General features: G+C 42.5%; 2 protein-coding genes across 2 annotated transcripts in view; both read left to right on the forward strand.

The window, feature by feature from the left end:
- stmnd1 (stathmin domain containing 1) overlaps window positions 1-2737 on the forward strand; it is a gene marked incomplete at both ends in the record, with an annotated part of 3139 nt that extends 402 nt beyond the window's left edge. Inside the window, 4 exons of the mRNA XM_079287773.1 lie at window positions 655-838; window positions 932-1071; window positions 2095-2226; window positions 2330-2737. Of these exons, the coding sequence (XP_079143899.1) occupies window positions 655-838; window positions 932-1071; window positions 2095-2226; window positions 2330-2737 (864 nt within the window). The remainder of the gene's footprint in view (window positions 1-654; window positions 839-931; window positions 1072-2094; window positions 2227-2329) is intronic.
- Window positions 2738-5350: 2613 nt separating this feature from the next.
- rbm24a (RNA binding motif protein 24a) lies at window positions 5351-14266 on the forward strand. The gene is made up of 4 exons (XM_079288158.1): window positions 5351-5740; window positions 6958-7081; window positions 7375-7429; window positions 11836-14266. The coding sequence occupies exons 1-4, from the start codon at window positions 5573-5575 to the stop codon at window positions 12185-12187; spliced, it is 699 nt and encodes a 232-aa protein (XP_079144284.1). The 5' UTR covers window positions 5351-5572; the 3' UTR covers window positions 12188-14266.
- Window positions 14267-15552: the final 1286 nt, after the last annotated feature.

The raw sequence follows: 15552 nt of genomic DNA on the forward strand, positions 1-15552 counted from the left end.
GAGCAAAATGTACTGAAAGTATCACAAGTAAAAGTGCTCATTGGGGAGACACTATGAAATCCAGTCCCTTAATTGTTGTACCTTATAATCATATATTATATAATTACATTTTATTCGCGAATAATTGATTTATTGATTCATGTTAAGCATTATATTTGTAATGCATATGTTTGAAGGTACACCCTTTAAAACCTCTTAAACCCATTCATATCATCGATTAAAAAACAGTATCCCTTCATATAATTTTCTTATTAATTATCTACGTATTTCTGTTGCACCTCTGAATTTGCACCTTGCTTGACATGTTTATGTACATTCAAAATGCCACTTCAGTAAAAGTACAGAAATATTAAATGCAAAATGGTCCAGATATTTTAGACTTTCTTCGATTGTTGGGTAGTCTAATCTGTATCAATTTCATCACATAAGATACGGTAAAATAAATACACTATCACTGTACCTATTGTTCCAAACTCTGAGATGATGTGGTATGTTGGTGCTACCTGCTGTGTATCGTTATTGTTCCCGAGCTACTGTGTTCATGACAATGCGTAAACACACAGATGCCCCCATAACAACATCGCTTCTGTGATATCATTCAGAATGGGGCCGGGGGATTTTTCTGCATTTCATACCGTGTCTGTGTGCTGTCAGGATGAAGCAGGAAGTAAAGTGGATGTTCGAGGAGACTCGGCCGTGTCAAAGGGCACCACAGACAGCGGCGTGGTGATGGACAACAGAGACATCCCTGTGCTGCCTGGAGCGGTGCCCACAAAACTCCCTCCTCTAACATCTGAGTGTGTGAGAGAAAGCGATGCGGACAGAATTACACAAGATGGTGAGTGAGCTGAAGAAAACGCACCGTGTCTCGCTGAAGAGAAGTTCCAAGAGCAAAAAGCCCGTAAGTGTTTTTTTTATTTTGTTCTGTCAGGAATGCTACAGCAGGCGAGCACACTGCAGGAGCGACCGAGGTCCAGTGAGATCCTGGAGGAGCTGCTGAACCAAGGCATCGTACCAGTGGGACAGACCAGAGAGAGGAGCAGCATGGCTGGAGAGGCCGACAGCGTCACGGTGAGTACCTGGTGCACACTCGTCATCCTTCTACAGCTGAATCTAACTCAACAATATCAATACGCAGATGTTATACAACGTTTTTGTACATGGTCTTAAAAGCTGCATTACGTTTCCGTGAGCAGATCTAACTGTTCTATCTGAGCGTGAAGAAAAAAGGATGCCTCTACTTTCGTGTTAGTTTTGTGTGTAAATATATTTCAAAAGCCATAGAACTATTGATATCTAGGTTATTCTTTCAAGAATATTGTGAAATTCAATTTTGTCGCAATTGACTCAGTTAACACAAAATTGTTTCAAGTTGTTCCTGATCTGATGTAACCACCCAGTCTTACTATACATTAAGAAATATAAAGCTCATTGTCGACTAAGATGTATTCAATATATGAATGACAAATAGTTGGTTCTCAAACAACAACAAACAATGAAACATAATCAATGGTGGGTTAAAGGGGTGGCTCGTGGGGATTTTGGTACAGCCTGATCACCCTACAGACCTTTCTCACAACGGAGAGTTTGACATTTCACAGTAAGAAAAACACAGGTGAAACAAATGTAGCGATGTTAACGATGGCTCAGTTCAATCAAGTGTCCCGGTGAGAGTTTAAATGTCCCAACAGGCCATTCCAGTAAGCCAGCGTGCACAAAATCAGGGCCCTGTACGAGCACATCTTGCAGCTGATATAACGATATTAACTACACCTGTGCCGATCCTGCTAAGACATGGCAACATGTCCACACCACTTATTGCTGCCCTGGCAGAATACGCTCCTAAAAATATATTAGAAAGTTTATAACAAAGTAATTAAAGTGGGTTTCCATTCAGGATGTTGATTATTTGAGTTGCCAATTTATCTTTCACACTGGTAGGTGAGGTCAGTCAGGTTAAGTGGAAGTGCATTCATTCATCTATTAAGAGTGTTCTCTGTCTCCCCCTGCTCTATGTGTGTGTGTGTGTGTGTGTGTGTGTGTGTGTGTGTGTGTGTGTGTGTGTGTGTGTGTGTGTGTGTGTGTGTGTGTCAGCTGGATGACAGGCAGGTGGTCAGGCGAAAGCCGCCCGCCAGACTGGAGTCCCTGACGGTCAAGAAGGTGCAAAGTGTCCCCGGCGTAGAATACATTGAGGAGAAGATAGGACTTGCTGAGGAGAGACCCCAGGTACAGTTTGTGTGTGTCATCACATACCTGTGCTCGTTCTCTCACAGTTTATCTCTTTGTTTCGTCTCCCCCACACTAATTAGCTCCCTCCATTGTCTCCCAGTTAAGGGAAGATGAGCTCAAGATGCATTTGAGGATCAAGTCGGCCTCCAACACCGAGGAGGACCAGGACACAGGCGTCACTCCTGTGGAGCCGCTACAGTTACCTCCCACCCCCAACCCCCTCGATCCACAGCCCCACAGCCAGATAACACGCGAGGAGGCCGAGGGCGGAGAGTGGGGGAGAGAGGCTGACAGAAATGGCAGCGAGGGAATGGGTAAAGCAGACAAGAGAGAAGGGTGGAGAGCGAAGGGAGGAGGAAGTGCAGAGAGGGGTAGTGAGGACGGTGACGGGAAAGGTGAGGAGACCCAGGTGGAGGAGCTCAAGGAGGATAGTCTCCTCACAGCCTCTGAGGAGCTGGAGAGCGATTCTAGCTTTCAACATGCAGAGGACAAAGAGGAAATGTTTTAATTTAGTACAAAAATGAGCCTTGAATCAGAAGAGAGGGAGCCAATAATGATTCCTTTTCAAACTTATCAAAAGAAAGATGTATACAGTATATCGCATTAGAAGAAATTAACTTGAATTAAGATGCGATTGGCCCCATGGATGAAACTACTGGATGTTAATTCTTTGTGTTTTCATGAAAAAGCACAACCTCTACTGTAGCTCAGAAATAACCACAAAGGAATATGAGGGTTTTCATTCCAAAGTGATATAATTTACCTCAGGGAAGGCTTCAATCAAATATGAAAAAAGACTTCTTGCCAACATACAAAATAAATTAAAATGAGATTTTAGTTTTAAGTTTAATTGTAAAATGTGATACCGTTGACTCTCTTTTTGCATGTGAAGGTTGTACCTGTTCTGTTGGACATCAGATGGCGCTGTTTCAGTTCGAGTTGTATCACAGCTCCCTGTAGTCATGCATCTCATCTATAAAATCAATTATCAGTTGGAGGTTTTGGCAACATGTGGCGTAAAGATGTGTAAAGTGAAGTTGTTATTGATCAATAAAGTTTTATGTATTCAATGTTTATGAATGTGTGTCGACAACTTCATGAAAGTAGCGCATTAATCATTGTGACTTTTATATACATTTTTCAGAGGTTGAGGGGTGTTGAGTACGGCCCTGGTGTGACTGAGCTGTGGGTATTCAGCTATTCCAGTGACCTCTGACCTTTGCAGCCAAATGGATAACAAGCACAAAGTTACGGTTTCTGCTCTCCGGCTCTGCAGCCTTTGTCTTGCTTTAAAAAGAAATGGGGGACAGCTATACGATTATAACAGAATGTTTATGGGGATTATTGCGGACACATAATTGCTGCACATGTGACACGGAGTGTTTCTGAAGATTATTGGAAACGAAGTATCATTAAAGCTTTCAATGGGCCCACAGCCTGTTATTGTAGCATTGTGACTCGTCAGCAAGCTGCACATGAACAGAAAACAACAATTGGACGCAACCTGACCGGATCCCCATTGTTGAGCCTGGGAAACTCGATACTGGTCCCCTTTTTGTCAGGACTCCACTCGGACGTTAAAGCGCGTGCGGCTGCATGAATAAAATAGTGAGAGAACAGAGACACCGCAGAAAGACGCTCTATCGGGTTGCGTTTCTTTGTGGTGCGGAGTCCTGCGGCGGCGATTCACCTTCAGAAAGATGTGACAGTTATAGGCTACTTGTTTCTTCAACAATACAGATTTGGGTTGAGGTTTCCATCATCAGCCCACAAGTGGAGATAATTAATCAGCCAAACATGTCTGAGCAGACAATGTCAAAACAGTCTATACAGGTGATTGCTCGTCAGTGTCCACGCGTGGGCTTGAGTCACGTGACCTTTCATATCGGCAATACAAGATTTAACAATAAACCTCTTTTTTTTCCCAAAGCAAATATGATGCGCAAAATGTGTCAACTCACGGCGTTACATGGTTACCTTGGATACATGTTGGCCAAACAGCGCGCTCACAGAAGCGGAGCTGCCATGAATGATTAACAGTGTCCTCTCACATTACTGGGGTGAGTTATCCGATGATCCATCCAGCAGCGAGCCAGAGGAGGCCGAGCTTCACAACCTATTTGAATCATTGATGTTCAGAGACTCTTGATTGAATTGATCTCTGACTTGATTCTCTCCCAGTACAATGACATGTCTTTCTCTTCTATGGTGCTTGAGATTTAATTGTTAAAATGTGATCACCATATTTTAAAGATGGCAAGGGTCGATTCGGCAGATGTTTTTCTTCTCATGCACCATAAAAGAGAAAACATGTCAACCCAATTTATTCAAATATAGCGTCAAATCACAACAGAAGTGATCTCGAGACACTTTTAACTGTAAGATGTTTTAGGACAACATGTTGTAGGTTCATTAGGTCGATTATATTACAACCTCATCGTGAAGTAGCCATTAAAAACAGAAAATGTTTGTATGAAAACCCATAAGTTTCAGCGCACGGGGCTGTCTGCGTGGCCTCAGAAACTTGCCTAAACTCTGTCAACCCCCAATAAGTGGACTGTGTATCTTGAAGGATGAATCCTTCCAGCTGAGCCTCAAAGCTGCACCTGTCTGCCTGCTCACGGCTGCTGTGATGCGTCTGTCCCCGAGCTGTGTTGTAGGGAGACATAATTCATGCAACGAGAGACAGGGCGGACTTTTTTTCTACGGAAAACTCCAACTCAGGTTTACGTTCACCAAAGAGAAAAAATTCAACAAAATCAACAGATATTTATAGAAGGAAGCGAAAACCCCACAAATATATTTTGATTCATTTCCCCATATGCATTTCCTGAAAGTCCCTGCTCCTCTCTATGTCCCCAACATATCATGAGTGTAATACGGTGTTTTTTTTGGCCCGTGGTGGACGTGGTTCTAGTGGAGGATCTTTTTTTTTGTGAGGGAGCTCCAGTGTTTCACGCTGCAGGTTTCCCAGCCAGCTGTTTGTGCGCGCTGGTGGGCGGCGCGGTGATGGACTGAAAGTTGGGTGGAGTTAGAAGCAGCGCATTTAGGAATGGGTCCCAAACCTATTTAGTTAGACAGCAGAGTTACCAAGAAGAGCTGGAAACACCTGATGGTCTCTGTGGGACAATCCGCTCCATATAACTCTCCTCTTAACTGTCGGAAGATACATCTACCTCCAGACTTCATTTTTGTCGCGTTTTTGTTGTGTTTTCTCTTCTGAAAAGCTTACAGAGCCGGCTGATCTCTCTTTCTCTCTCTCTTCTTCCAAAGAATTACTAACAAGGAGATATTGCACTATTCTTTTTTAAATTGTTCCTATTTATTGTATTTTGCACTAACGATGCACACCACGCAGAAGGACACGACCTATACGAAGATTTTTGTCGGGGGTCTTCCCTACCACACCACGGATTCAAGTCTCAGGAAATATTTTGAGGTGTTTGGTGAGATTGAAGAAGCGGTGGTCATTACCGACAGACAGACCGGCAAGTCTCGGGGTTATGGATTCGTAAGTATTGCCACAACCACAACAAAAAATAACCACAGCATGGCCAGTTTTAAACAGCATTGAAAACGAACTTTTACGCATGTGGGAAAAACCTGCCATGGCGCGTCTCTGTTAAAGTGCGCAGCTGTTGCTTTGTGTCACAACATCATGACTAACATTCATTTAACTGCAGTCATGGGGTGTTGTTGTTTTGATAAGAAGTCCCTGCTTAAATTCGTCATTGGCTTCTGTTGCAATCGTGCACCCACCGACTTGTTGCGCTTATGCGCCGGCACGTTTGAAAGTGAGCTGCTCTCAAACTGACAGCTCTGGTGGGCTGAGAAAAACCTCACGGTGGTGTCTCGATATTACAGAGTGCGATTCTGACACTGTCACATCTAAAAGGAAAGCATTTTGACACCACTTGTCTGAGGACCTGACAGACAAAAACGCATTTCAGACATAAAGCAACCAGCAGTCCAATGCTACTCAGCAGTATTGTTTCAAAACACGTGTTTTTTAGTGAATGAATGTAGACCAGCTGCTTAACTATACATGTAACAAGACTGTCTAAAGAGGGATCTAGACACCAAACTATATTTAGCATTTTCAGAGACCATTTAACATATGTTTGAAGTAGCTTTGGCACATATTACCAGCAGAGGTGAAGTTGCACAGTCACCCTTGATATGCACAAATATCCATCTATGTAGAAACTCACATTTCTCTGTAAATACTGATATGTATTTACTCCAACTTTTACTTAAATCCTCTCTTTAGTGTTGTATAGTCTATATCACCATATTTATGCATTATTCGTCCCCTTTTTCTGTATTTTCTCATGGGAAATGCTTTCGTCCAGGTCAGTGAGATACACCTCAATTGTTAAAAGAGTGTCAAAAAGAAGAAAGATGTCGGCTACAGTGAAGCACTGAGAGGAGCAATAAAGTCTGTAATGGGAGTGATAAGGGAGCCATGTTCAGCCAGTCCTCACAGCCTCCCAATCACTGCTGATAGTTTCAACACATCAGAGTGATGGATGTGTGTGTGTGTGTGTGTGTGCGTGCTGCCAAACACTTGTTGCTGTTAATGATGGCCTCATGGGCAGAGATACACTCAGACGACTAACATGCAGACACACACCTTGTTGCTCTAAAGCCAACCAGCAGGAAATGGAAACAACTGACACACCAATTTCAGTTATCCACATCGTTCTCATGCTTTTACTCCTCTGGCAGGTGACGATGTCGGACCGCTCGGCTGCAGACCGGGCCTGTAAGGACCCCAACCCAATCATTGACGGCAGGAAGGCCAACGTCAACCTGGCCTACCTGGGGGCCAAGCCTCGGGTGATGCAGCAAGGTAAAGACGATCAAATCAGAATCAAAACTACAGAAAAACACACATGTCAATTTCATCTCCTTAACAAGAACACAGACATATGTGTTTGCTCACTACCAGAATTTGCAGTTCGACATGTGCAGGTGTGTTTGTTAAAGAACAGATTTTCAAGATGAATAAATCAAACACCATGTTTAATCAACATAGCAAGTGTATTTGTCCCCACAGTGTTCTGAGTTTCACCTCAGGGTTTGTTTGTTTTTCATGAAAGCTGTCTGGATTTCTATTTTAACATTATTTCCTCTGTTTTGCAGGCTTTACCTTTGGTGTTCCCCAAATTCACCCTGCGTTCATCCAAAGGCCTTATGGGTAAATACTGAGAAGCCTATGTATTTTAGAGGAATGTTGGGATGTACACATTGCATTGAATCATTTAAACATGTTTTAATTATTTTCTCAGTTGAATGTGTGATAATTGATACTATCAGTTTGATTTTATTTTGTTTATCCTTTTACCTTTTTTTCTCCCCAAAGAATAATACGAGGTGGACAATAAGTTGAATGTCATTTTTTTCATTTGTCACTGTCCACCAACCAAACAGCCAGTCAAACTGCCTTTTCTAGGTTTGCCTGTTTGTAAAAGTCAGCGTGTGTGTGTGTGTGTGTGTATCTGTGCGCTTGTGTTTGTCCGTGTGTGTGTGCGTGCTGAGTGGACAATGATGGAAACTTTCAGCCTGACTCAATGTTATCTATCTTTCTCTGGTCCGACAGGCTCGCTCTCGGTTAAGCTAAGTGTGCTGGTTTGTGACATAATCACAGATCAGAGAGGGGAAATACCTGTAGACTCAAACACACAAACAAGCTCTCAACATGGTGATTATAGATGCATGTATGTGGGTTTTGACCTGTTTTTTTTATTTCATTTGAATAGAAGTTAGAGCTTTGTGTGCGGTTATGACGTGGTGTTGTTAGCTAAATCGTGTGCTTTCTCACTTTAATTACCAAAAAAAAAAAGCTGTGAGGTGTCTTTTTACTGTTTTGTGGACGCGTGTTAACTTTGCCAAGGAAGAGCAAAGTTTTTGTTGTTTTTATTGATTTACTTTTGCTTTAGCTTGTGGTTGACCTGTTTTGTTTAACAGGATGTGCTGTTTCATGTGTTTTCTGGCTGTCTTGTTGGACTGAGTGGTGATTTTCTGTGTTTCCTTGTTCTTTTTTCCACCCCAATCATCTCCTTACTTCCATTTCTCACACGAGTTCCCCAAAATAACAAGACCCATCACTGCTTGTGTGTGCTAATAGCATCCCACTGGTGTTACTCACAGTTTCTCACACTAACAGAGCGTAGCAGCAACAAATTCCCTATGAAAGTGTCTCTTTTTGCCATATTACTGCTGGTCCACTCTGTCAACTCTCTCGTCTTCCTTCCTGTCTTCATATATCTTTGTCTGGTAGCATTTGTACATATGAGTATATGCTCTTATTGTTTTTGTGTATGTGTCTTTGTCCGCTCACATAGTCCCAAAGTCTCCAGTGTGACACAAACAAATGTCTCTCTCTCTCTCTCTCTCTCTCTCTCTCTCTCTGTCTCTCTCTCTCTCTCTCTCTCTCTCTCTGTCTCTCTCTCTCTCTCTCTCTCTCTCTCTCTCTCTCTCTCTCGCTCTCTCCCTCTCTGTCTGTCTGCCTCTCTCTCTCTCCCTCTCCCTCTCTGTCTGTCTGTCTCTCTCTCGTTAAGGAAAACAAGCACATCCATTGTGTCACACAAAGCCCCGAATGCTGATGCTGCAGTCGCATGAAGCTCTGTGTTGTGTGTGTGTTATGGGGGGGGGGTCTGGTGAGCGTGCAGGGGCGTCATCTCTCTCTGTCAAGTAAGAGCAGAGCAGGGGCCATTTAGACTGGGCCAGAGTGGGTGTTTTAGGGGCCTTTCCATGTGCACATTCCTTAACCATCTGATTTGAACCAGAACCAGAGTTTGTCATAAATTGAACCAAGTAGGTACATCTCATAAGGCCATCATGTTCCTAATCAAGCACAACACAAATCAGGCAAAGGCGAAGGTATATAATGTGTCTAAAAGATTTGAACTGTGAGAAGATATGGCGCTAACAGCTCATTGTTAATCGCCCTCTCACATCCTCGAACTGCTCAGACGCTAAAACAGCAATATGGCTTCACAAATTTAGTGTATTTTTTATTTCCTTATTTTATGAGTACCTCCATGTAAAAGAGGTTGATTTTAATTAGGGGCCACATTGGATGCCAGAGGCTTGCTTACCATGTCTAAAACCTCTGCTTATGCTGTACGTGTGCTCGTCGACCCGACCATCCCATTAATATAAGCTGAGACAGCTAGCGCAATCCCAAAAAAATGCACTGAGCTTGGAGTTTGATGAAGAGAGCACTGGAAATGGGTTCATACCACTGGAAGTCCTTTTTAAAATGTTAAAATAGATATCTGAGCTGCAGCAGTCAATCATAAATAGTGGAAGCTGTTCAAAAATGTGCAGCTGAAAGCTCTTGGGGAATGTTAGCTGTTTCTTTCATGTATGCAGTCACAATGGATAGTTTTTAAAAATATATGTATTTATAGACAGTGTTATAAAGCCAGTTAAATTCAGCTTGCCGCACATTATTCCTACCATCTTCACATACTCATTGCCTCGACTGCAGTAGTAGTTAGTTAAACAAAATGTAAAAAAGTAGATGCATCCTTTAGCAAAGTACTGTGAACATTATCAATAATCCTCACAGTTTAAGTTGATTTGTGTGGAACAGATAACAGATAACTGTTTGAATAACTTCAGGTATGATGTTTTCATATTATAACTAGTTGAGAGTACCCAGGCAGTGTCATGTGACAGAGTATGTGTATACAAGAGAGGTGCAGTGTGTGCATGGTGTTTGACCAAATAGGCTAATATTAGCTTTTTATTACATATTAGACAATGGCCCCTTTAGTGTGTCATTCACATCTAGTATGAAGAGCTTCCTCATGTCTGCCGGTTGTTAATAATTCAATGATTTGCCTTTGACTTCAGAAAATAGACAGGAAATGTCTCTCCACTGTTTTGTGAGGGAGTTTTAGAGACGACTTCCTTTAAAATCATCCGAGTTTCAAAAGAGAGATTTGGTGTCACATGATGATAAAATGCTGTTTCTGAGGATTTCGAGTGAGAATCAGAGTAACTCTGGAGAAAAAACGTTAATCTTTTTAATGCTGACATTGTGTTTCATGGCCTTCAAAAACAGTTCTGACCTGTGTATGTGTTTAACACTGACCTTTGGCCTTTACTGACGGCCACACCAAACCTATACATACCCACTTAGTTTCCCTCCCTTTTCTTTTTTGTGTGTCTTTTCAGTTGAGTGATTGTGCTGTGCCAGTGTTGTAGTCAGTCTGGTCAAGGTGGACTATTTTTACATATTTCTTCCTCTCTGACGCCTTGCTGTTGTTTTGTTTTTCCTGTGTTTCTCCTGGCCCACTTTCTTTCGGTTGAGATGTGGATTGGATTGGATAATGGAGTGCTCACAATAGGGTTGCCACGATAGATCCTGCCTTTCAACCTTTAACATTTTCTGCACCTCCTTTCTTTTTTTCCCCAATCCAGACTCAAAAACGTTGACCACCTGATGTTCATTTATGCAGACTCGACTGATTATATTGTCCTTGATCTTCTCTCAACAGATGTTTGAGCCACTACAGTCACATAGCTGTTGTAGCTTTGTGCAACAAATATCAAATTGTTGCACAATTGTTGTCCATTTGAATTAAAGTGAGAATGAATATTAGTCTACTTTTATCTGTAAAGTGGAGGGGGATGGGGGCTGTTGTTCAGGACATCAAAGACTGGATTTTGAATTCCACCTAGAGTCAAAAGTTGACGGTTCACTTTTCATTGGTATGAATCTCAAAGCTCCCCTCACACTTGTTGCCCGACTTAGTTTCCAGACCTTATAGAGTCTGGGGGAGGGGGTTTAAGGCTATGTCATGAAGAGCAGAATGTGCTCATTGTTCACAATTGTTTATTTAATCGAAACATCCCTCTGGGTGTGAAGCCATAGTCCCCGCTCCCCCTGCTGCCTCCCCGGCTCTTTGTCCAGACACAGAGGGGGAAATGGCCAGCAGCATCCCTTTTTGAAAACTGTCCAGCTGTCAAAGTGGCAGTGACATTTTCACAATGCCTCCCTGGGCTCATCTCCTCTGCCCCCACCCCCACCCCCGGCACTGTAAGCCTCACTCTCCTCCCCACCCATTAGCCCTCCAGCAGGCAGGGGGACGGCACCACAGCCAAATCCACATGTGCCAGACAAACCAGCTGTGGGTTTCAGATCCCAAACGTCTTCTTTCTTTTTCTTTTCATCTCATCTCCCTCTCTGCCTCCACAACCACAGACTCAAAACTGACCAAAACCAGAAATATGAAACCTGTTCCCATGTTGTATCCAATAAAGACAGCATCACCTCCTCCAGATACAATGGGACTTTTCAGTCAATTCGAGTGCCCTTAAACACCTCTGGGTGTTCAAAGTTTTATTCACCTTCCAGTCTTCTTTTCACAGAGAGATTTCTATTTTGGCAACCCTATATTGTTCTAATCCCTACTAGCAGGCATTTCCTTGGTGTTCTTGACTGGTGGATTGGACTGGGGCTCAGTGGTGGGTGGTGGGCGGGCGCTTGGCCGCAGTGTGATGGAGTTGGGTTTGGGTTTTAGGGTGGGTGCTGTTGTTCACAGAATGGCTGAATCAAACTAACCTGTCGTACGTGTGTTTATTTCACAGCCTACCGGCCCACTATATGTACCCTCAGGCCTTCGTTCAGCCTAGTGTAGTCATCCCTCATATGCAACCTACAGCTGCTGCACCCACCACTGCCTCCTCCCCCTACATCGACTACACCGGAGTTGCCTACGCGCAGTATTCTGCAGCTGCAGCCAGCGCTGCCGCCGCCGCTGCATATGAGCAGTATCCGTACGCCGCATCCCCTGCCGCTGCAGGCTACATGGCCACTGCCGGGTACGGCTACGCAGTCCAGCAGCCGTTAGCCGCAGCTGCCCCAGGCTCAGCTGCCGCTGCAGCCACAGCCTTTGGTCAGTACCAGCCTCAGCAGCTGCAAGCCGACCGCATGCAATAGCAGCCACTGCAACCACTGGACATGCAGAGAGAGGAGGCCCGCCCACGGCCACATCTGATTGAGAAGGAGCAGCGACGGAAAAGGAAGAGGGAGTGTCCTTAAGGGTGGGCGTGTCAGCGACTTAGAGGCAGAGTAGCTTTAAAAAGGTGATGATGATGATGGTGGTGGTAGTGATGATGATGGTGAGGTGGAAACTTTTTACAGTAACTTTCCAACTTGCTGTGCTTCAACCAAAAAACAAGAAAATGAAAAAAAGTCGCAGAACAAATAATGAAAAGTGATTTACGATTACAGTTGTTGTTATTACTATTATCATTACTATTATCATTGTGGTAGAGTACTTATTTCTAGAGAAAGAACACAGGAACTAATCCCCGAGGTTGGTACAGGTGTTAAACTAAGCCTTTAAGTCCTATTGCTGTCTTTAACGTTAGTTTAGGAAACTGTTCTCTTTTTTTTTACTTGTGGTTTTTCACAAGTGTTTTCAGTTATTTGATGCCCTCATAACATTTATATTTATTATTGTTATTATTACACATTGGGGGCTTTTCTTGCTCTTTTTGTCCTTTCAAGTGCATTTTTTTTCTGATAATCAGGGAAATGGAACCGTTTCCAACGTGTTAGCTATTACTATGTGACCTCTGTCAGGAAGTCGTAACTCGTCGTGTCACACATATTTGAAGAACTACCTTTTATCTTCCTGATGTTGAATGTCCCTTTTTTTTACTCTGTGCCTCGACCTCTTGACCTATGCAAAGCAAACAAATCACCAGGAGATAAAAAAAAAAAAAAAACTAAGAAAAGCAACAAAAAACTGAAAATGTCATCAACTCTGACTTGATTCTTGGACTAAAGGGTGACTTGGCAAACAAAACAAACGCACTGACAAAAGGAGGTTGGAAATGGCTCCAGACAATGAGAAACACTAAATCGGTCGCTTTTCCACATGTTTCACTCACACGTACACAGACACATGCATCCAGAGTTGCACACATAGCAGTCAAAGACAAAGGCCGCACAGTTGTGTTTCTCTCTGGCTCTGGGATGGAGAGAAGGAAAAAGAGAAAGAAAGAGGGAGAGAGCAGCTGCTGGTGGGGGTGGACAGAGCCGCTCCAGCGCCACACAGACGGATCACTCTGGAAAGAACGCATCACTTGTGCTGGCTTGTTGAGCTGTCACATTTTAATCCCCGGCTGGGCCCATTTGGGAACCAACTTTACACCCCTCCACCCAACACAGAGCCCCACAGCAGAGCCACCCCCCCCAGCCATGCAGCCCTGCAGCTGTCAGCACTTCCACCTCTGTCCTGCTGTAGTCTGGTGTCAGGTACACACTCACACACAAACACACACTCTATCACCAAAGCCACCCCAACAACTGGTCTGCCTCGTGTCCGTCAAGATCACCATGTGGGGTGGAGAGGACGGGGGTTTGACTGTTTGACGTAATGTTGGTCTGTGTGCCTTACATTTTTACTGCTATTTAAGTGAAAAGAAAACTGAAAAAAGAGAGAAATCTACTATTTAAGATATTTATTTTTGAGGGTTGACTATGTTGACACTCTGAGAGTAGAGACTTAGTTGTGGTACTGTATAAATAATATTATTATGTACTCATCTCAAGGCATATATAAGTTATTGATAAGTGTAGTTATATTATTATAATTATTATTAACATACTCAACCAAAAATGTCATTGTAGGAGTTATTTAAGATACTGTTATGTGCACTGTACTTTTATTTTTTATCTTTTCGATTCTTTAGAACATGACATGAAATATTAGCCTATTGCCTTTTGTAGGGAAGAAGCTTTATTTAAACGCAGGCCTGTTTGCATGCAGATTGTACTCTGCCTCTTCTGTGTTTAGATGAGAGGAAAAAAAGAATAATTTCCACAAAAAAACAAGCGGAAATGCTGCTTTCTCCACTAGAATGTATAGTCGTCGTCAAGGTTTCAGTAGCTGTGCTTCTTTTGCTTCATATTCATCAGATGGGCTATTTTACACTGTTGGGAATTTTTATACTTGAACTATTTCTTACACGGGAAATATGAAAAATAAATGACAAAAACACTTTTTAAGGAAGCTTTTCACTGTCACTGGATGAAGGCATGTAAAGTGTTTCTCTTTCAATGCAAAGGTCCTGTTGATATTAAAACATTTACTTCAGAATTTCAACACCATTTACTTAAAATTGGAATAAAATGTTCTATATTTAAAAAGCTTGGTGACATTTCTTTCCATGAAGAGTGCAATTAAAGGTTTCAGGAGCTGTTTGATCTTTTCCTGGACACATTCATGTGAACTTTCTGCATATGTGGCCTTTTATCCTTCTTTACTTTTTGTAAATAGGTCTAACTTTCTTGGCTGGTCAATTAGAGCAAACCCTGTTTTACCTTCGAGATGGTCCTGGGGTTGCAGTTGCGGTGATTGTCTTGTCGGCTCACAGAAACGTAATGCAGCTTTTAAACTTTCCTCCTTTCATAGGATATCATTTTTACTTCATTACAGACATTTTAATATCAAAACACCCCCACCCCAAGAGACAGAGACTGCCTCTCCCTTAATTTAGCTTATCGAGGCCTTCGATCAAGGCTGCTAATGCTACCTATAGCTAGCGTAGTTGTGAGCTTTGATTATTACTCTGCGTCAAAGTGGAGCTAACACTGTCTCCTCACTTTGCAGTGATAATCCAAGCGCACAACCCAGTCTAGCTAATGCTAGTTAGCCAGGTGGGTTGCATGAGCAGCCTTGTTAAACAAAAGTAGAGTTTAGTTATTGTTCCAGTGTACTTTGTGTATTTATAGCATTTGACTGCAAGATCTACTTCTGCATTGTTGTTGCTCGAGCTAGCCGGAGCTAACTGGCTAAATCAGGTAGCATGTGTTGCGCTTGAGATCCAAGTAAAACACCACTGTGATGAAAAGCAACATGAAATAAAACTTGATTGAGACAAAACCCCCATGTGATAAAATACATCTCATATAAAACTGTTATAAGACAATAGATAATTACTTGAGTTTTAACAATTTCTTAAATTATTTCATTCACATATTTCACACAATTTAATCATGAAATTATTTATTTATTTAATATTAAACACTTTGGGTCTCAATAGTTTCCATGTGTGTGTGTGTGTGTGTGTGTGTTACTTCTCTGACTGCAAGGCAACAAACGCATCACACATACCAGATGCTGCGCCGCTCCTCATTGTGAAACCGTCTTCTTGGGAAGACGTTATTTGAAACACTCCCATTACAGTCACACCCACTGCTTACATTGATACATCTGACACATAATAAAGTCTCTCAGGAGTCAGTACATCAATGATTCATCCACTCTCTGATCAATAAGTCATGTTATAAAG

Source organism: Melanostigma gelatinosum (assembly GCF_949748355.1).
Source record: "Melanostigma gelatinosum genome assembly, chromosome: 17".
Lineage (NCBI taxonomy): Eukaryota > Metazoa > Chordata > Actinopteri > Perciformes > Zoarcidae > Melanostigma > Melanostigma gelatinosum.

Excerpts from the sequence above, each read along its gene's own strand:
- rbm24a (XM_079288158.1), top strand. The coding sequence starts at position 5,573 with ATGCACACCACGCAGAAGGACACGACCTATACGAAGATTTTTGTCGGG. Across the intron at positions 7,082-7,374 it reads GCCTCGGGTGATGCAGCAAG|GCTTTACCTTTGGTGTTCCC; the intron begins GTAAAGACGATC and ends TCTGTTTTGCAG. Across the intron at positions 7,430-11,835 it reads TTCATCCAAAGGCCTTATGG|CCTACCGGCCCACTATATGT; the intron begins GTAAATACTGAG and ends TTTATTTCACAG.